The sequence below is a fragment of the Anastrepha ludens genome, chromosome 4 (genome assembly GCF_028408465.1).
Source record: "Anastrepha ludens isolate Willacy chromosome 4, idAnaLude1.1, whole genome shotgun sequence".
In the NCBI taxonomy this organism is placed as follows: Eukaryota; Metazoa; Arthropoda; class Insecta; order Diptera; family Tephritidae; genus Anastrepha; species Anastrepha ludens.
The window spans coordinates 93,612,218-93,634,652 of NC_071500.1; the positions used below are offsets into that span (position 1 = coordinate 93,612,218).

At 38.5% G+C, this 22,435-nt stretch overlaps 2 protein-coding genes across 15 annotated transcripts in view; both read right to left on the bottom strand.

The window, feature by feature from the left end:
* Positions 1-19,585, bottom strand: part of LOC128860214 (SRSF protein kinase 3) — a 34,130-nt gene extending 14,545 nt beyond the window's left edge. Inside the window, exons 1-2 of one of the 14 annotated variants that reach the window (XM_054097556.1) lie at positions 8,476-9,605; positions 3,405-4,527 (exon numbers count right to left, since the gene is read on the bottom strand). In XM_054097556.1, the coding sequence (XP_053953531.1) occupies positions 3,405-4,435 (1,031 nt within the window). In that variant the 5' untranslated portion in view covers positions 4,436-4,527; positions 8,476-9,605. Of the gene's footprint in view, positions 1-3,404; positions 4,563-4,686; positions 6,892-8,475; positions 9,606-9,665; positions 9,803-18,251 lie in introns of those variants that run through there. The other 13 variants (XM_054097553.1, XM_054097549.1, XM_054097550.1 and 10 more) reach the window with 13 other exon arrangements.
* On the bottom strand, positions 18,840-21,402 carry LOC128861915 (uncharacterized). Its single transcript, XM_054100292.1, has 3 exons — positions 21,371-21,402; positions 18,926-19,556; positions 18,840-18,860 (listed from the first exon to the last, which is right to left on the bottom strand). Exons 1-3 carry the CDS (start codon positions 21,400-21,402, stop codon positions 18,840-18,842), a joined length of 684 nt encoding a protein of 227 aa, XP_053956267.1.
* Positions 21,403-22,435: the final 1,033 nt, after the last annotated feature.

Below are 22,435 nucleotides of genomic sequence, written 5' to 3' on the forward strand. Positions count from 1 at the left end.
GCGGAGAACTTGGAGAAGGTCGATGCTGCGCGAACTAGCAGATGCCGACATCACATGGGACTGTGCAAAAACAACAGCACAGAACCGTGTACGATGGAAGAGTCTTGTCAAGGCCATATGCTTCACTGCTGAGAGGAGTGAACAAGGAAAATAATTTTAATTAGCGGGAACGATAAACATGAAAAAACGCCGAAAAACAAAAAGCTAACGCTGCAGAAGCTCAGTCAGTGGCAATTGCACAGGCAATATCTGTCAAGCCTAAATTTGCTTGGATGTAATACTCCAGGCGTTGTTACTCGCGCAAATTGTCGAAACAAAAATATTTTGTTTTTTTTAATTTTTTTTTTACCATAAAGGTTTAAAATTGGAGGAAGGTAGGTAGGTAGAGTGGCTGTCGTAATAACACACTTAGACCGTTTGTAGGTCCATTGTGATACCACTGGAATTTATCCTTACCCTATGGGTTCCTTTTCAAACCATCCGGTAGCTGTAATAAATGAGCAAAGCTTCGTTAGTTTAAGATGCGCTGTTTCCGCTACAACAGTTAAAAATGCCGTATCAAAAGTGCGGAGCCTCTTTATAGCTAAGCTTTCACACTCATATAAAAGGTATCTGACTGTTTTCTCTTCTTCTGTGTTAAGACAGCTTCTAGAGAAATCGAAGTTCCTTCTAGCGTGGCAGCCTATTAAAAACTGACCAGTCAATACCCATATCATGTTTCTTATAGCATCTCTGTTAAATGTGAACAAGATTTTTTATCGACCGCTGTTTCATTAAGGCCATGTCTTTCTGCTTAGTTCGCATGTTGTGAGGTTTTGCCAGCTTGTATTTACCTTGTTAATGGTTTCCCTATCTAACTATAATTAGTTTACTATAGGCTATAGGCATAGGTATCAGCGTCTTATCGTCTTTGGGATCAAGCGCTGGAGGAAACTGTTGTAAGAACAAGACTGTCGTCAACAAAATTAAAAGAGAATATATTTCAATCTATCCAATATTCCGGCGTAAGTTACAAAGTGACGAAATACGGAGCCGGCAGAGTCATAGAACCTTCGATTATACAGTTTGTGAAAAAACACTTTTCGTTTCTAGTTTTCTAGTTCAATCCGCCAACTCTGATGTTGACATTAAAAAACATCAAATGATCCATTAAAGCTTTACGTCTCTTTTTCACGTTGATAAGTGAGTTTTGAACATTTTGATTGATTCTGAGAGAAGTTGGCGCTGGTACTTTGTTCAAAACGTTAGGAAATTATTATTATTTTATATTTTTATACTATCTGTAATCATTATTATTGATTTTAAAAGTCACCATGTAGATCAAAAATATTTCTAATTGTCATTTCTTATAAAATTATGTAAGAAAAAATCAACAATTTTTCCTATAAGTTCGAAATTTTGCGCTGGTTTTGATTAAAACAAATTATTCCCCTCTATTATTTCAGCAGTCATACGTCTTCGTAGTACTTTGTATAAAATTTCATACAACATAATCTGGGAAATTTTTGTTTAATGCACCTTTAGACCCAACAAATACAAAATCGGGCATATACAGGGTGCGTACGGTATTTTAGTACATGCATATACGTGGCTATAACTGCCCGGAATCATTATTTTTCGCTTTGCTCTTCTTCAGATAAGACAGGGAGGACTACAATTTAACTCAAGAAATGAAGAGAAATGCACTTGTCGTCGCTATAAGTGCAAATCACAACGATTTAGAAGTCTCTAATTTTCTTAGGTGCGCGCGTTCATTCCTTCACAAGCCTCGCCATGAATTCGAAGCATCAGATCGTGATGTAGAATCTGTTGCGAAACGTAAAAAACCACAAGAAGCGTACTGACACAGTCCGATCTACAGAGTTTATTCAACAAGTGTAAGCGATCATCGACGAGGACCCTTCAAAATCAATGAGATTCCTTGCTTGCGAACTTAATGCTTCTGACGGTATCATCCGTCGAGTTGTCGACGTTTACGTTATACGTAGAAGACAGGTTATGCCGTGAAATTTTGTTCAAAATAAAATCTAATTAGTTTTACGCTCAAGTTGTGCTCAAATACCGCACGGATCCTCAAATATCGCATGTATCCATATTCACTTTGGTGACCGACTGCGTTTGGTCGGGACTACCATTCGGTGCATTCCGGAATCCATGGCCGTTGGGACACGAAATATCAAATCGTGGGCATAGGTATTTCTAATACGGTCAACTTCCAGAGCAGACCGTGGTAATGCACTTCTTCCAGAAAGCCAATGTTTTCCAAAACATCATATGGCGCCTGGAGGTGATATAAAAGTATAGGACCCTCCATTTGCAACACAACAATAATATGGAAAAGATAAAACTGTACTAATAATTGAATAATATTGTGAGTGATGCAATAATAAAACAAAATAATCATTTCTAGTTTCTGCACAAAAAATTAAAATTTGTAACATAATAAAAAAATTGAAATATCTAAAAAAATTTTTTTTATTTTTATGATTTTATAAAATTTTAGATTTTTAAGTTTTTATTTGGTTTGATTGAAAAGTTCAATTATTTTACTGAAAACTTTTTTTGTTATATTTTTCAAAATTTTTTTTCATTTTTTTTTATACAAATTTTTTTTTAGAGTTTTAAAAATTCCAGAAAATATTGTAAACATTTTTTTTATTTTTAAAATTTTATAAAATTCAATATTTTACTGAAAAACCTAAATTTTGTTTTAGAGATTTTTTTTTTTATTTTTATAAAATTTTTTATTCGATTTAACATTTTTTTATTATGTGACAAATTTAAATTTTTTTGTGCAGCAACTATTTAGATGGTTTGCAAAGGTCAAAATGCTAAAAACCCTTCTCAGCTATTCTATCTTATTACAATTTTATCAGGAGTACGAACTGGAGCAGTAAAGTGCTCAAAAGCTAAGAATTTATTTTTACTGAGTCCCCGTTGAAACTTCAACGGAGGCAACATCATTTGATGCGGCTCTGATGACGATGGATGAATGGGATATTCTCGCTTTATGAAGCCTTCAATAAGAAATCGGCTACACTATCTGATGGTACCGGCAAAGGAGCCATCGACTGCATTGGAAAGGTCATATGAATAAGGCTGACTGTGGTGGCTTTAAATCACTTAGTCAATTGCAAAGTAGATGAGGAAAAGTGATCCAACATCAGAAGAATATCAAACCATATAAACATATTGTGCGTTCTGGCCTTGAGAGCACAAAAATGTCGCTAAATAAACAGTGATCTTCAATGAAATGGAGTAATTATAAGTGTGGAGGAAAAAATTCATTCGTTCTTTCATGAAGCTATTTATAAAATTATTTGCGATAAATAAATAAATGGCCAAGCACTACTCTCTAATGGCGATCAATTTGAAAGCAATCTCACAAAAATAATTACACACACACACACATCAAAGATACAATTTCTGCTTCTGTTTCCGCATCCACCTCGATTTCGTAAGCTGCACCACCCACTGCCAACGGCTTCATGCGCACTGGCAAAAAGTTCTCATCTTCTGTCGGCGATGACAGATATGTGGAACGTACAGGTGATACATTTGTTGGTGTTAACAATTCCAATTGTTGTTGATGCAATAGTTGCTGCTGCTTCAATTCCAACTGCTCTTGTCTTTTTTTATGCTTATGTGTCTTCTTCGATCGTATCGCAATCAATATCGGACCCGCCGAAACGCATTTCCGTTTTTTGGTTATACGTTTGCGGCGACGCTTTTCCTCTATCTCAAGCATCCGCTGATTGGCGGCCTCGAGTGCAGCGCGCAACTCTGACGGCGAAACGAAATTGAAATCACAAACCAATTCACGCGTCACGGTGGGCGTAATAGATGTCGCCGGTGATCTGGGCGCATCGACTGAGCACAGAATGTCACTCGCAGCGCTCACTTCCAATACTTCAATGCGATCGTCGGTAACGATTAGCGGTAAATTGATTGCCGGCATCGCTGCCTCCGTCGATGCTGCTGCTGCTGCCGTGGGAGTTGCGGGCGCTTTCGTTGATTTAATCCAATGCATGAGAAAGAGGAAGAGCAATAGCAGGCAAAATTTGATTGCGAACATAAATAATTGATCACTCGCGAGCAGTGTGGACCATTGAGCCAAACGTGTGCTGTATTCGGTGTAGTATTGCTGGGTTTTCTGATAGACATCGTGGCATTGATGCAGTGCGACCAGCAAAGTGGGCCACATGTGGTGCATAAGGAGTGTGTAGTAACGCGTATAAAGTATGTGTAGCTGTTTCCAGTTGGGCGCGTCTGTTGATTGACAAATATCCTGCGCCTGTGTTGGTGTGGGGAAATTGTAGAATTCTGCCCGTTCACACGTATTGTGAGAGGCGACTTCGGTGCTGGTGGTGAGAGCATTGAGCTGTTGTTGGAGGGTTAAAGCAATTTTATGCAGCGTCGTTTGAATGTCGTACATTTTGATTCGTATTGTTTTTTTCTTTTACTTTTCCGCTATTACACTTTTCACTTAACTTTTCACAGTATTTTCGATCGATAATTTAGTTGATTCTGTTAGATAATATTTGATCTATGATTATTTTAGGCTATAAAAGGTGAGTACAGTGGAACAAGAAATTAGTTGCGCTTCCTTATTTACATTTGATTACTAAAACAAAAACAAAAAATTGTGACTACAAGATATCGGCAAATAACTTCAATCTCAATTACCGTGTCGACTTGCTTATTTTTATTGTTGTTGTTGTAGCATCATAAAACATTCCCTGTAATTATTTTACGAATACTTCTGAAGGGGATTAGTCCTCGACCGAATATATGTATGTACATAGGTCCGATTTGTAACGGTAAGTAGGTAAGTAGGTTAGATGGGACTCCAGGTACATTTCAAGTGGCACTTATGGTACGTGCCGTTTGGAAACCATAATGTGGACCACTACCCACGAAAAAATTTGGGAAAGAGAAAATCATTTACAGCCATCCAGTGCTGTTGATGTAATGGAGGAGAGAAAAGGGATCTAGGCTGGAGGATTTTCTCAACCCATCCCCAGAGGGCACGCCAAGGAATCTCAAGCGCCTAGCCGCCAGAGCCGGACATTTGCAGAGAATTTGCTCAACAGTATCTTTCTCCGCAGGATTCCCACAGCTTCTGCAATAGGGGTTGTACGGAATTCCAAGCTTCTTCACATGAGTACCGATCACCCAGTGGCCAGTGAACACCTCAATAAGTTTGGATATTGAATGGCGGGGAATTCTCATCACCTTAAGCGTCCTGTTTCTGCCGTATTACGGCCATAGTGTTTTCGAAATAGCACACGATGAGACAGACCTCCAACTTTCTTGCGCCTTTTTTAGAAAGAAATTCTGCACTTTCCCTTTAACAATGGTCAAGGGGACACCGATGTCTGAGCAGAGGACAACTGAAACCTCTGTCGACTCCTTCCTAGCAAGCTCTTCGGCAATTTCATTATCCGAATGGATACAAACGCTACGGCTCTGAAAGTATTCGATGCGGTACCAGCTGATGGTAGCAGAGGAAGAAGAAGGCCTCCTCTGCGTTGGAAAGATCAGGTGGAGAAGGACTTGGCTTCACTTGGTGTGTCCAACTGGCGCCAGTTAGCACGAGAAAGAAACGACTGGTTTCTAGTTCCAAGTTTTTATTAGAATATCTTAGACGGTGGAGAAAATCCGTAATGGATTTCGAACTTAAAAGTGAGATTGCATTATATTTGGTTGGGAAATCACAACCAGCGATTGTTCGTGAGCTCGAGTAAAGTAAATATAGTGCTTGTTTATCGCACCATTACTCGTTACAGTGACACTGCCAGCATCGCGATACGTCATGGAAATGGTCATCAAAAGACTGCAACGACATTGTAAATGATTCAATAAGTGAAGAAGCGACTTGAGCGAAATCCCCAACGAAGTGCCAATCAAATGGCAAAAGAACTGAAAATATCTGACCGCTGCATTCGCCGCATACTGAAAAATCAAATCAAATCACAAAGTCGAGCCTTACAAGATCCAAAAGGCGCATGATCCCACACTAAAGCAGCAACAAATCAGACTTGAGAGAGCGAAGGAGTTGCTTCGCAGGGCCGAAAGCGGTCAATCGAAGCATCTTTGTGTTTTCTGACGAGAGAATTTATCAAATCGAGCAATTCGTAAACTCCCAAAACGATAGGGTTTATTTGACCGACCGTTCATATAAGAATTTGAGTCATCGATTGACCAGCAGGAGGCATCATCCGCCACAGGCAATAGTTTGGGCCGCTGTAACCGCAGATGGGCGCTCTCCAATCGTTCTCATCGAACCTGGCGTTAAGGTAAATGCGAAATATTATCGGGAAAGTATTCTGGAGGTTGTTTTGAACCCGTGGGCAGACAGACATTTCGGTGGCAGAGCATGGACGTTTCAACAGGACTCGGCACCGCCTCATAAAGCTCGAGTGAACCAAGAATGGCTAAAAAACAACGTTCCGAACTTCATAACGTCCACACAATGGCTTTCAAATTCACCAGACGCGAGTTCGATGGATTATTCTTTTTGGCCCATTTTGGGGAGTAAGGTCCGAGCTAAAAGATTCACCAGTCTGGAGGCGCTGAAAAAAGCCATAGTCCGCGAGTGCGCCAAAATGCCTGCAAGTCACATTCGAGTAGCTGGCGATTCGTTTCTAGACCGTCTCAAGGTCATAGTGAAGACAAAAGGTAATTGATTCTTAAAGCAAAAGTAAATTGATTCTTAATTTTGTATTATCTACACACATTTTTTACTTTGAATTGCATAAAAGTAATTATTCAAACTAAATTTATGGACTTTTTAATTGGTTACACTTCGAGTGTCGGACCCTGTATACGAGCAGCGGTAATCTATCTTTTAAAAACACTCTTTATATATATTTCACCACTGCGATCTTTTCTTGCGAAAATCATGCACAGAAGTCTCACCCTCTGTTATAGCTTACCAACTATAATACCCCTCGTACCTGGTGGAGCTTCAGTCAACTGAATGCTTATTTCCAGAAATAAAAAAAAACACTGAGAAGAATCAATTCCAACTGTAAGCCAGTTATAGTTTGATTTTCTATACTGAATCTTTTCTTTTAAGTAAAATATTTGAACTTAGAGAGCTTAGCCGAATCAATATGATTCCTAATGATGAGCCCAGTACTGCTGCTCCAATTGAAACCAAGCTTTATTTTCTGAATGAATAAGTAGGTACAGAATATCTGGACGAATACGTAAGGTAATAGAAAAGCCTTCATTATGGAAAGAGACCTAAACCACTCCTAAACCTTACCCGGCACGAAGTCAAAGTACTCACAGCTTTTCTTACAGCTCATGGCAGAGAAATACAGCCCTTGTCAAATTTGTGCTTGGTACATTTTATCTAATGCGGGTTGTGTAACGAAGAGCAAGAAACAACACATCGCCCAATGTGTCATTGTAAAGCTCTTAATAGACCCGAACTTTGCGAGGTTCTTTAACGACACGTGGATCAGTGAATACAAAAAGATCAATTCTGGTTCAAGATCACTTCTGATTTAAGTAAACGCGCGCGAGGAGAGTTGGGCATGAGGTTGGGTTGGAAGGAAGAGAGACCGGTTGTAAGCACAAAGATAACAAGACGTTGGCACTTGAAGTTTTCCCTTTTTCGTGTGAATTCACGCACAACCTCAACGCGTTTTTCGTATGCAGCAGATCTTATATTCTAAAACTTCTAAACTTCCTTTAAATCGTTTAAATCATTCAAGAGTTGAGGTACGAGATAAGCACTCATCACCTTATCCTCTTTGGATCATTTAATACCGTTTACCCGAGTGTAAAAGCAAATTTAATATTGGCTCTTTAATCAAAATTAATTTATCGACCAAATGTTGACGCTTTAACTCATCTTCTACTGAACCAAATGCCATGAAATTTCGCCACGTTATCCATAATGGATGTGCAAGTAAATAAGAATACAGCACAGACACTTTTGCGGCACATCTCATATTACATATTATTTGCATGTTGCACAAGTTGTCAAAGCGAATGGGAGATCCTTCAGCATCCACCGTATTCTCCAGACCTTGTACCGAACTATTACAATATTTTCCACTCCCTGCCAAACCATATGAAGGGCGTTACCTTCGATAACAAAGAGGACCTTAAAAACTGGCTCAACAACACCTCTTTGACACCAGACCAGGCGATTTTTGCCGGAACGGCGTCAACAAATTGGTCGAGTGGTGGAAAGATGTTGGAAACAGCAACGGCGAATATATAGTTGATTAACTTATTGGTATAATCATTGTTTTTTGTTTTATAAAAAAAGTCTTCGCTAAAAACGCTACGAACTTATTCCCCAGCCCGATATACATATAAGTACATACATAGTTGCTAAAGCTAAGCTAATCCAAGACTAATCTACTGAGATGTCACAGTTCTAAAATTTCTAGTTACAAAAATCAGAATCAGTTTTGAGCACTAATTTTAGGCAAATAACACACTGTACGCCACCCTTTTATCGCCGGTTTTAAGGTGAAAATCCATTTTATTATTTCATTATTTTGCTTGTATGTACGTACGTATGTATGTATGTATGTGCATACATGCATACATGTCTATAGATTAATGTTTATGCGTGCCGTGTTTGTGCTTTCACTTTATATGTGTGTATGTATGTATATTTCGCAATTTTTCTTTTCTTCTTCTTCTTCTTTTTCCTCTTCTTCTGCTTCACTTTTACGCTTATAACACTTCTGCTGACGTTGACGCTTACGTTGACCAACGACGCAGTTTAATTGTTTATTGTTGTTGTTGCTGTTCACATCAAAACCGCCTGCGTTGAAGTTATTATTATTTTAATTGACAATTTATTTGTTGCACTTTCCATATTTTTCATATTAGTCACAAATAATTAAACACTTGGTTGCGCACTTATGCGGCTATCACCGTTATTAACCGTTAGTTCAAATGTGGAGAAAAACTTCGTTATTGCGTTAAATTCATAAGATATTTTACATGGATTGTCGCAGATTGTTTTCGCGATTTGACGCACTTTTTTAGTTTCGTTGCTCGTTATCGCTTCTCAATTTAGGAATTTTCTCGCATACCTGCACTATCACGCACTTTTGAGTTTTGTCACCGTTGCAAATCATGCATTAGCAAAAAATTTTTATTGCAATTTTTTGCGGTTTGTGAAAAAACCCAAAAAATCCTGCTTACATAACGTGCCCGTTCGAGCGATTTGGCCAATGCCAACGCCGTCAACGGTATGTGTACGCGCGCACGACCAAGCACCGAAAATTATGAGAAGTAGCCGCGATTTTTAATATGTAAAATACTAAATAATATCATTTCTCCCATTTTTTTCGTTCCTTGTTGTTTTTTTTCAACTGTGCCAGCTTTGAACGCTTTTCAGCGCGCCGCGTTATTATGTTTGTCGCTATTTATTTCTTAGATTTGTTGTTGTTATTTTTTAAATTTATTTTAGTGTTTATTTCATTTTATTTTATTTTATTTTTTCGCACGTCATTTTCAACACTATTTCGTGATACTTTGCTAAAATGCCGTCAATTCTAGCCGCACAACAGCAACTGTTTGGCCGTCAGCAGTCAGCGCGTGAGAGCGGCCACAACAGTGACTACAATTTGAATAAGAAATAAAACAAAAAAAATAGAATAGAATAAAATAAAAATGTTGCATACACTTGACGGTTCTTTGTGTAAAAATAGTTGCCCACTGCAGTGACAAAGGCAAGACTTCGCAGTGGCAAGGCGAGAGAAGAAATACAAACACACACTCATACGTATAAGTGTGAGTGTGTTTGTATGTGAAAACAAAAACAGCTGCGCATCGCAATGCGCTTCACATGAATACACAACCCCAAATGCGCGCAGTACCCGTTAGCTATAGGCCGACGCGGCAGTATGGCTCACTGGTTGGCAACGTCGCCAGCGTCGCCAATATCGTCATAGTTGTCATAGCCACCTCTACAGCCATTGTGTGCATAGTCATCGTTGGCGTCATCACAGCCAGCACAGTCAACACAGAGGCGGTACGAATGACTACAGAATTCCACAACATAGTTGGCATGACATAGCCCACTTTGTAGGGGCCAAAAAGCATTGGCCTCCACTAGAAACTAATACACACAGCGTCCTCTGGCGGTTGGCTTACGCTTAAAAGTTCACAAATTTCTGTATTTTCTTACAAATATGCATATATTTATATACGAGTATATTTGTATATGTATAGATACATTAGGATGGCACAAAAAAACAGTTTTGTTTTCTTAATTATCATTTTTATTATTAGGTGCGCAACTAAGTTCTCGCTGTTTTCTTGATGCAAATACAACTTTATTCTGAAAAAATAGTTACAAGTAAATCATTGAAAGTATTGCCCATCGCTTGCTACTACTTTTCCCCATCTTTCTTTCATCCATCGTGGTAAAACTGTTCATCTTTTGAAGCTATCCACGGATCGAGCCATTTTTTTATGTCTTCATATGAATGGAACTGCTGGTCAGCTAGACCATGTGCCATCGATCGGAACAGGTGATAATCGGACGGCGCATTGTCTGGAGAATATGGCTGGTGGGGTAGGATTTCCCATTTCTGTTTTAACGGGTTTGGCAACGTGAGACCGATCATTGTCAGAATAGAATCACTTTTTCATGCCTCTCCGCGTATTGCGGCCGCTTCTCGCGCAGTGCTCGGCACAATCGCATCAATTGAAGTAGATACCGATCCCCAGTGATGGTTTTGCTTGGTTTTAACAGTTCCTATTAAATAACACCAACTTGGTCCCACCAAATATGCATGACCGGCTAGTACCGATGACTTTCTTTTCTTTGGATTGCTGTAATGAATCCAGTTTTCATCACCCGCCACGATGCGATGAAGAAAACCCTTCCTTTTTTGCCGCTGGAGCAGTTGTTCACAAGCGAAAAAACGACGTTCAACATCCCTTGGTTTTAACTCATAAGGAATCCAAGTCCCCTGTTTCTGAATCATTTCCATGCATCCAATCGCTTGAAAATGGATTGGCGGGCAACTCCTAATACAGAAGCAAGCTCTTCTTGTGTTTGACACGGATGCCTCAAATTCAGCGTCTTCGAAGGTTTTTGGCCTTCCTTCACACGGACGGTCGTCAACATTAAATTCACCATCTTTGAAGTGACGGAACCAATCTCGGCACGTTGTTTTACTTAAAGTAGCATCTCCATAAACTTTTTGTAGCTCTCGATGCGCTTCAGCCGCCGTTTTTTTTTCGAATGAAAGAGGAAAATCAACACTTCCCGCAAATGACGATTATTCGACACAAAATCAGACATTTTCATAAAACCAAAAGTATACGATACCCAAACAAAATCACTAATGTGTCGAAGCAGTTTGTTTACCATATGTCTAAGTTTGGTTTATGACGTTTAGGTTATGTTAGAATCGACTAGCACACACTGCTGGCGGCATCTATTGACCAACAGCGGGAACTTAGTTGCGCACCAATACTATTAGTTACTAGAGCGCTGGCCTTTTACGCTTAGTGCCGATCGGTTTTACTAACAAATTTTTATTTGAAAATTTAACTTTAAAAAAAAAAAAATTTTTTAAATTGTTAAAATATTTAATTTGTATTTATTTATTTTGTAGTGATCGATAGGTTGTTAGCCTAGGGTTCCTAACCGCTCCGCGGGGCTGCCATCTTAGAAATAGTCGTTGGGAGCAACATTACTTGACTCAGCCGTTTACTACAAGACCGACGCTGTTTCGTTTTTCGCCTTGCCAGTTTGTGGATTTGATCTTGTAGTTTTTTTAAGATTGCGCATAGCCGCCCACTGCACAACCTACTACGTCAGTATAAATCCCCCACTGCTTGCCCGGGACTGCTTATTTGTTAGGAAAAACTTATTCGCAGCTTACCTCAATATCTGCAGGCATTTCACTACCCGAAATCTGTGACCCCTTCGATAGCCTGCAGCTTGGCAACTAGGCGGCCTGACAACTTCTATTTTATATCCTACTCTTTATAAAAAAATATATATATTAATATTTTTATTATTTCATTTATTTATTAATGTTTTTTAAAGTATTTTAAATTAGTATTTTTTTTTAATAGAGAACATTTGTGAAGGCAAATTAAGAGTGGAGATTAAATAATAACGATCTGTAAACATTTTATACCAAATTCAAGGGTGATCTAGAATGTTCAAAAAAATTTTGATGTTTCAAAAGCATGGGCTTTTAAGAATATACTGTCAAAGGAAGGATGTTCCCAGTATTTTTTTTTTTTTTGATGTACAGCCGTTCTAGCATATAGAGTCAGCTTTGTCACACGACGGTATCAATGGCAAATATCCACTCTCAAAACTTTGAACTCAATTATCTCCAAACTACTTTTTTCGGCCTGATGTTGTCAAAAACAAAACAAAAAAACTATTCAACCGAATCGTCTGAAATTTTAATCTGATGGCTATCTCCTGTACTACAATCATATTATTATTTCAATTATTTCGTATTTTTTATCAAAAAACTGAAAAAATACGGGATTTTTAGAGTGTAAAATTGAAAACAGCGCCATTTTGTAATTTTTTTTTATTCTAGTAGCGGGACATAGCTACAGTTATGTTGTTGTTGTTATTGCTCCAGTCACACTGATTAATAATTTTTTTGGTTTTTATGTTTCAGATAAATAGAAGAGCCAAAATGGACAACACCGTCCAGGTCCAATTTTTCGGGAGGGTCAACTTCAGCGCCATTTTTTAAATTATTATTATAATTATTAAATTATAAAATTCGCCGTAGCCGAATGGGTTGGTGTGTGATTACCATTCGGAATTCACAGATAGAACGTTGGTTCGAATCTCGGTGAAACACCAAAATTGAGAAAAACATTTTTCTAATAGCGGTCGCCCCTCCGAGTGTATTTCTGCCATGAAAAAGCTCCTCACAAAAAAAAATTATCTGCCGTTCGGAGTCGGCTTGAAACTGTAGGTCCCTCCAATTGTGGAAAAACATCAACACGCACGCCACAAATAGGAGGAGGAGCTCGGCCAAACACCCAAAAAGGGTGTACGCGCCAATTATATATACATACATATGGGGCATTCTTCGCCAACCGGACACCCCCATCTGCCCAGAACAGTTTTTATAAAAAAAATTGTTCCCTATGCCGAAATAAAAGCTTATGTCATGTACTTTAATTTGTCATGTGACACTTTTTAATATAAATATTCAAGATGGACGACGAATATTGACATGATGCTCGGGGGTTTCTGGGTTCGCTGCTGAATATAAATATTGAAGGAAATTGCTGAAATTGGAATTTTTTTTTCATAATACAGGATTTTTTTCACAGTAAAACTTTTTTTCTTCTGGAGAATTGGAAAATCTTTTAATAATCACTTCCTTTTTGTTTGAGATTTGGAAGGAATGGCTTTTTAGTATTTCTGGTACTGGTGCTGCAGACTCGAATCTTTTGTTAAGCTTCCAACAATTTTTTTTTTCATTTTTGAAAAATATGAAAAAAATTTGAAAATTTTTCATTTTAAAATACTAGTTTTTTATTTTAAATAATTTTTCATAAAATTTTTTTTTTTTAATTTTTGCAAAAATTGAAAATAATTTGAAAACTTTTAATTTTAAAATAGTTTTTCATTTCAAATAATTTTTCATTAAAATTTTTTTTTTCATTTGTGAAAATATTGAAAAAAATTTGAAAATTTTTCACTAAAAAAAAAAGATCATTTTTTTTAATATAGTATGTAAAAGAAGTTAAATTAGAAGCCTAAAAAACTTAAATATCGTTTTTCATTTTTTTATTAATATATAAAAAAAATTCCTGAAAATACCCTAAATTTTCGAGCTGTAGACCACCAAGAAAAAATAAATTTTTTCCAAACGAATTCAATGGTAATTTTCGAAGCGGTACGGGTAAATATTAAATTATTAAAACCAAAAATAAAAAAAAAGTTGTGGAGAAGTAATTTATGCGGTAGCATTAAGAAAAAAAAATAATTTTTTTTCCCACCCTAATGTACTATAGAATACCTACATAAGATTCTTTTTCACTGTTAATAAGAAAAAATTCCCTTGGCTATGCGCCAAACTTGAAAAATCATTATACACACATACATACATATTTAGTTTATGTGTACATATATACACACACATGTACATGTATATACACGCATATAACAAATACTTACATATATTTGCCTGCATGCCATTCTAGCCAACGTATTTGAGTTAGCATTTTCTTGCACATTTCCTCTTTATTTTGCTATGCCATACAGTTCTCGTTGAAGTATGAAAATTTTTGTAGCATAGTGTTGCTTTGTTAGTGACGCGAAAATTGATTGCGCATTGTTTACTTTCGTTTTATTGCAAATTCATTTATCAGCTATGCAGCGATGATGACTACTTTATGGCAGCATTTCATTTAACGCTTTAGAGAAGTCAACCCTACCGCACACCACCTCCCATCAAAGTAGTCAGTCATTAGGTTTTTGATATTACTCGTATGTTACTCATACTTTTATAACTATAAAAAATTTATTGCCTGTCAGTTTGCGCGAAGCTGTCAGTCAAAGTTCAAATTCGTACGCAAATTGGATATGTTATTCTGATGCTGATGGAAAGTCTAAGTAAGGATTTTTTTTTTGTAGACATAATGTATTGAAAGCCGAAGTGTGGAAGTTGTCTTCCGTCACACCGCACTAAAAATCCACCACTGCTCAATTTCCCTTTGTCCGTTAGGTATTACTTCGCGGAGGGGAGCGATCTATTGGCTTTCTACGAAAATTTGCAGATACGCTCTGCGCTAAGCGAGTTTGTGATGATTTTATTTGTTGCATTGCGTACAGCGGACCAGTTTTCTTTTGACTCAAGCAAAACATCAACCAGGTTGTTAACCTTAATTGGTTTCCCTACCTATTTCTTAACTCAACCCTACCTGTTTCATACTGCGGACAGACAAAACAACAATGCTCTGCGTATTCAATAACGTCATTGCACAGAAAGTGCAGTATGGGCCGTCCTTATGTCCGATTTATGTAAATACAATTTTAAGCAACTGTGGGAAAGGTGGAAAGCCACATCCTCATGTCGTCTGTCTAGCCAACTTTGTACAGAAAGAATCATATGATAGGTCCACGTCCGTTCGGTGCAGTTCTCCACCGACTCTGGCATTTCTGCCCACAACTCTCCGTCACTGTTTGACGACTTACCATACTTTTTGAGGATTCAGCCATCTCCCTCGCAAAAATGTCTATTGAGCAAAACCCAGATATTACAAGTCTAAGTCTCCCTAGGCAATCGAAAGCACCTACTGTCAACGGTTGTAGGTAGGTAGGTGAAATGGTTGAAGTGCCAGTCTGGCACTCCTCAAGTATCACTAAAGCGCCGTATTGATACCATTATGAGACCTCCAACAGGCAGATATCTACTGCCAGCCAGAGCTGTTGATATAATGGAGAGGATTGATGAGATTTAGCTTAGCGTACTGCCCCAGACTGTCGGAGAAAGGAGCACCCAGTGATCTTAATCGTCTAGCTGGCAAACCCGGACATTTACAGAGAAAGTGCTCAAGTGTGCCGATCGTCCAGTGACCGGTAAATACAGCTACTAGTTTGGAAATTAAATGGCGAGGAGTCCAAAGACTTTCTGAGCCCTCCGTATGTTGTACTGGTGCCAAAGGGTTTTCGAAATAGCACATGAAGAAATGGAGCTCCATCTTTTCTACGCTACCCTAGCGATGCCAGGGTAGGAGGTCTCTGAGGTCTTTGATTGTTGTTGATTCTATCATCTTGTATGTGGCACTTATCTGGGCAGCGGCCAAACAGACTATGTTTCAGGAGGTTACACAAACCCATAGTCTTAGCGTGCCTCGAGTTGCGTGCACGTATAGAACCGTATCGGACGATGCAATCTTTGTCATTGCAGGAAAGCGTCCTTTGGATCTGCTGACAGAGAAAATGAGTCGACTGTGCAGCAGCCTCAGGACGGGCGCTGACAATTAAACGATGGCAGCAGCGTTGGGAGCTGCCTCAAGACGGGCGCTGGACATACTTATAAACTCATTCCGTGCATCGATGAGTGGCTTGTCTGAAAACGCGAGGACGTAGACTACTACCTCACCCAGTTGTTAATCAGACATGGTGGAGAGTGAGGAACATTTAATTTTGGTACTGTGACTGCCTTAAAGAAGAAAGGGATACACCAGAAAGAGTTTTAGAGCATTCAATAGCTTTGAACACCCTTACGAGAGATTTGTGTTCAGCCAGCGGGAAGTGGGAGTCAGTTCGGGGTTTCCCAACAAAAGGCACGGCAGCATCATCATTAGCAGCAGTGCAGTGAAGGCTGTCCGGAATTGACGGGCCGACGACAACCACCGCGACGACACAATACACATGAAGGCGAGCCTATAGCATGAAGGATGTGCTCTGGAGTTTTATTACGCAGATCGCAGAAATAGCAGACGATGGTTTCAACTAATTCTAGTTTCCTGAAATGATAACGCATATCACTAGTCTAAGTCCAGTTGCAGAAACATTTTAATATGAAACTTTAGAATGCAGGGTGTCCAGCTAAGAGTGTAAAAATATAATCGCAGGTCTGCCTTTGCCTCATTTGATGTTCTACGTCCACAATGGGTATTGGTATCGGTATCCATCGAAAGCATAGTCACACAAAAATAAACAAGACTGGTGTCATAGAAATATTTTTGATGGCGCCATCTTTTTAATGAGTTAGTGCGTTGGAAGTTACATCCCTAGCTGACTTCCAGTGAAAACTTGATGACATTCGGTTCAGTGGAAGCGAAGTTATTGCGTCTAAAGTGTCAGTATGTTTGTGTCATCGGTACACAAATGAGTTTCGAACAAAGAGCTAATATCACATTTTGTTTTAAAATCGGTAAAACGTTTATCAAAACATTGATGAAAACAGTTTATGGCGATGATTGTCTATCTCCTGCTAGAGTTCATTAATGGTTTACACGTTTCAGAGATGGTTGTGAGGACATAAATGACAATGAACATACGGGCCGCTCAAAATCAATAATCACCGAAAACTCCACCGAAATTGTTCGTAAATATTTAAAAATGAACCGAGATCATCGTCGAAATTCATGGAATCGGAGTTCAATATCTCCAAAACATCAATTTATCGTATTTAAACTGATCATTTGGGCGTACGAAAGGCCTGTGCACGTTTCATTCCGCACAAGTTAACTGAGGGCTAAAAATTTCTCCGAATTCAAAATTCGAAAGACCTCATTAAAGAGGCGAGAAAAGACAATAACTTCTTTTACAACATTGAAACTGGTGATTAAACGCGGTGTTTCCAGCATGAACCTAAAACTAAATGTCAAAGTGCCGAATTTAAAGCCCTACCAAAAGAATCGCGTTTGGAGAAGTCAAACATCAGGTCAATGCTCATTTGTTTTAACGATTCCAAGGGAATTGTCCACAAGGAGTTCGTGCCAACGGGTCAAGCCGTCAAAGCAATTTTCTATTTTCGCGTTTAGAAGGGTTTGTTGCATCGCATTCGTCGAATTCACCCTGAATACCGCGAAGGAGGAAGCTAGCGCTTATTTCATGATAACGCACCATCTCATCGATCCACTCTTGTGACTGATGTTTTGACTAGAAATCGCATTTTAACCATCAACCACTCAACGTACTCGCCTGGTATGGCTCCCTGTGACTTCTAACTATTCGGAAAATGCATTTTACTATGAAGGAAAACGTTTAGCGTCCGTAGAGGCCAACCAAAAGGCTTGTACCGACATCCTGAAGGACATTCTGGTCAATGACCTGAAACACTCTTTCGAACAGCTTTTGGATCGCGCAAAATAGTGTAATAGTGTGAATAAATAAATTCGAAGTTATCAGAACAAAGCTCTTGTCGTTTCTATTTTAGTTCTGCCTTTTTTATTTGAGACTTCACCTTGTATATACAACAGAAGTTTCATTTTTTACATATGGCAGCTGTCAAAAAACAACGACCTACGATCCACGCTAAACATTTAAAATGGGCGCTCTTAATGGGACATCCAATATTTACAATAATTTTATAGCCTAAAGCTCTTGTGACATTAGCAGTTTTTATCTCTAAATGTTACTACTCACTCGCGCACGTAGCTACACTCGTTAATAAGTACACACACATACATGTAAACGCATGTAAATCCACATATGCACGAAATTCGTGTCACAGGCTCCGCACAATCACACAACCCCACTCACAGTGTGCACTTAAATTTTATGAAAGCATTTATTGCATACTTACAGGCTAATGATGCCACGCAACGCCGGCATATCCCTGCGACGATTCAACGGCGGCGACATGGACAACGACAGAAAGTCCTGCTGTCGGTCCTCATCGATGCTGGTGTTGAAGATGCGCGTCGTAGGCAAATAGCCAATCTGCTGCAGAAAATCGTCACGATACGAGAGCTTAGTCGACGACTGTGACGAGGTGAGCGGGTAGTGTGCGGTGTGCGGTGCAACACCACTCGTATGCCGATCAATGGACGCTTGTTTCTGCATGGCGGACGTTGGGTGGTGGAAGTGTGTATGGAAGTGATGATGCGCCAAGTAGCTGCCATGGCTGCCAATACCGCTACCGCTGCCACCGCTGCCGCCTATGTTGCTGCTACACATGCCAACGCTACCACCACCGCTGCTACTGCTAAGAGGCGCGATGATTTTATCATCGAAACTACGCCGAAAGCTAAAGCCTTTAATGGTACTGTAATTGCGATGTGTTAACGGTGTGGTACCCAAATCGATGGAGGCGGGTCCGAGTAGCTTCATATTACTCAAGTAGTTCGATGCATTGCTTCCGCCGCTCATACTATTGCTGCAACCAATGCCACTACTGAGCGGTGTGCTGCTGCTAAGTGCGGGAGAAACGCTGCTTAGGTGACTATTGCTGCCAGTGAGTAGGGAAAGTCCAGCCACGCTGCCGCTACCATTGCCACTGCTGCTGCCTACGCCAACACCGCTACTGCCACCGTATGAAGAAAGACTGCCGCCGATAGAAAGACTTTGTAGCGGACTTAACGATGATTTGGGCTTACCGATAATGTTGCAATTGCTGGCGCTACCACCACCGCTGCCGCCACCACCACCACTAACGCCATAAATAGACGTATTGCCTGTATGGCTGCACACTGAAATGGCTGCTAGGCCATTGGTGAGCGCGCAGAAACCGCCGCTTATAATAGGACTGCAACGACCCGCAGCCGCGGCGCTACTGCTAATCGCCGCGCCTACGCTGATGGGCGTATTGACGTTGGCAATGTTGTTGGAGACCGAAGATGTCGGAACGTTGCATATTATGGTGGGCGGCGGTGACAGTTGTGAGACCAACGATGGGGTGGACGACGAAATGCCACTGTCGCCGCTGCTGCAGAGGGTGCTGCCGATGCCAATTGTGCCCAAGCCGGCACTTGCGCTGGCACCGCCGCTGACGCTGACGCCGACGACGCCACCGCTGAGGCTGTGCTGCGGTGACGATGTTGAGGTCGTTGTCTCAATCGTAATGGTATTTGAAGATGGCAGAACAACGGGTGGTGCCAGTTTAACGACGCTGTTTTTTGTAGAAATGAATATAACCGATTTCTTACGCTTTTTCTTATATTATTTCTTTTAGTTGTTTGTTGATTTTGTGTTGCTAACTTTTTTTGTTTTTTTATTTATAATTTTTATTTTCTAATTTGTGTCTTTGTTTCTTTCTGTGTGTGGTCAGTTACAATACTCTTTAGCTACTTCCTAACTTTTCAAGTCTTCAATTTCCGCTATTTTGTCTCCTTCCTATTCTCCTTGTTCTCCGTTCTATTCAGCTCACAATAACAATGATCGCCAGGGTTGCCAGCCAATGCTCTGATACGCGGTTTTCCCTCGTTCGCTTCACTTTGCTGTGTTGTCTTTTGTAAAGTTGGGCTGTTGCACTTACATGTGGCCGTCTCACAGTTGTGGTTTTCGCCGTTGTCGTTGTAGGTGTAGCCGCCGCATCGTCTGCTAACAACGAGCACCACCTCTGCAATAACAATGGCAACAGCCGAAATTTTGATCCGCTGTGCAAGCCATTGAACTATTCGCCTTCCGGACAACTGCTTAAATATTGTAATTCAATTCCGCTGACAATTCCAGATTACTCATACGCACTGTTGAACGTTGATTCGACTGCATTTGTTATTCTTTTGTTCTTGTGCGCCTTTCCTGTTCGTTTCGTTCGTTGCCCTATAATAACTGTGTGTGCGTGTGTAAGCGTGGTTGTTTGAGTGTGTGTGTGTTTGCTTCAGTCCCTAAGTGCCTTGTTTCCTTTGCACTCACGCCGATTGCACTGGCATTTATTTGTGTGTATATTTGTGTGTGTGAGTTTTCTTTTACTTATCCGCTTTATGATTCGGGCAGTTGCACCAAAACGCCACAAAGTATGCTTTGAAATTTTCTTTTATAACTTTCTTTCGTATAAAAATTAGTAAATTCCCTATGAAAATTTGGTTTTTATGTTTGTTATTTTAAAGCTTTTAGTACATATTCTTTATGGAAAATTATATTCTTACATATATACATATTCGCACATTCTTTCACATTACTTATGTGTATGCGTTTGCTATATGTGGCGGTATATGTATGCATTTGATACTTCACATGGAATTTTTCATATTTTCCGCAGCAACTATTCACACTTCACCTGACTTTTATTGCCAAAAGATTGCACTCATTTCACTTCAGGGTCCTTTTGTTAGCTTACAAAGTTGAATTTTTATAGACTTTTAATATTAGTATACGGTAGAAAATGTATTTAGTTTATTTATTTTTTCTTTTCAAAAAATTTTCTTTTGTCCAAAATCTGCCTGCCATTTCGTACGTCGTCTTCGTCGTCGACTTTCTTTCTGCGCTCTGTCTGCTCATATTCAACTCAGTTCAGCCCAGCTCGATTCGCGTCTGCTCTGCTTCCAAATGTCACTTCGCCTGCTGCCAGCGAAGTTTTCACTCTGTTCTCCATTGCCTTACACAATCACACACACACATTTATATATACATATATGTATAAATATATGTGTGCAGGCTTGACAGCAAATTGCAATGAGTTCCTTCAGGAGTGCCATTGCGCATGATCGATAAATAATGAAAACAAACACCGTTTCACTTGATTTCGGACCGTTAGGTGAGTTTTTGTGATTTTCTCTGTTGTCACTGTGCCACTTGGTTGTGTTGGTGTTGTTGCTTGTTTGGCACCGCACTCTGAAGTCAAACATTTTTTTTGTACTCATTTTTCTGCACAACAACTAAAAGTAGTTAAACCGTAAACTGTCATGGTTGGACGTCGCTCTTTGAACTCCTCGTGCTCGGTAAGCGTAAATCATATGCCGCTCAAAACATGCACTTACCCACTCTGTGTTAGAAAAATCACGTTCTACTTCCATTTTTAAGCCAACAGCTTTATTTCTTTGTTGTTAGCGGTAAGACATGCACTCTCATTCCCTGCAAAAAAAAAAAAACAATTAGCTTCCTATTTGTTTATTGCAAACCAACTACGAAATTGGCAATAAAAAACAAAATAGAATAAATTTTCGCCAGATGTGTATACTAATATTCAAATTGAAATTACAAAAACAATAGCATTCTAAATGAAAGTAGAGTAAAAAATTGATATAAAACTTGAATTCAAATCAAATTTATTTTAATTCACCAATAAATTAATATTAAAAATAAAATCGTATTAAAAATTAAAATTATGATTGTACATGAAATTGAAAGTAAAAGTAAAAATGAAATAAATATGTTATAAATTTCAGTTCAACATTAGTTTATACGTTTGTATTGAACATTTATTAAAAAAAAAAAAGAAAATTAAATTAAACTAAAATTTAATTTGATAAAAAATTTAATACTAAAAATTATATCTAAAATTGAAGGTAAAGTAAAAATGATAATAAAAAAATAATAAATTTGAGTTTAATTTAATCTTTTTTCTTTAAAACTTAAAAATTTGCATTTAGTTTGATAAAAAATTTAATACTAATAATTAAATTGCATTAAAAATTATATTTAAAATTGAAGGTAAAGTAAAAATAATATATTAAAAAAACTAGTAAATTTGAGTTTAATATAATCTTTTTTTTTTTAATTCAAAAATTCATTTAATAAAAAAAAAATAATACTAAAAATTAAATTGCATTAAAAATTATATTAAAAATTAAAGGTAAAGCAAAAGTAATATATTATTTAAAATAAAAACAAAAAAAAATTGGTGAAACATTAAAATCAATTTTTTTTTAGTTAACAGATAAGTTTAATGTTAAAAAGACAACTATGTTAAAAATTGAAATAATATTTAAAACTGAAGCTAGAAGTAAAATGCATATTCAAAGGAATTTATTTTATAACAGAAATATGCATTTTAAATAATGCTGAAATCACTCATTTTAAAAATAAGAATTGCGAAAAGGGATATTC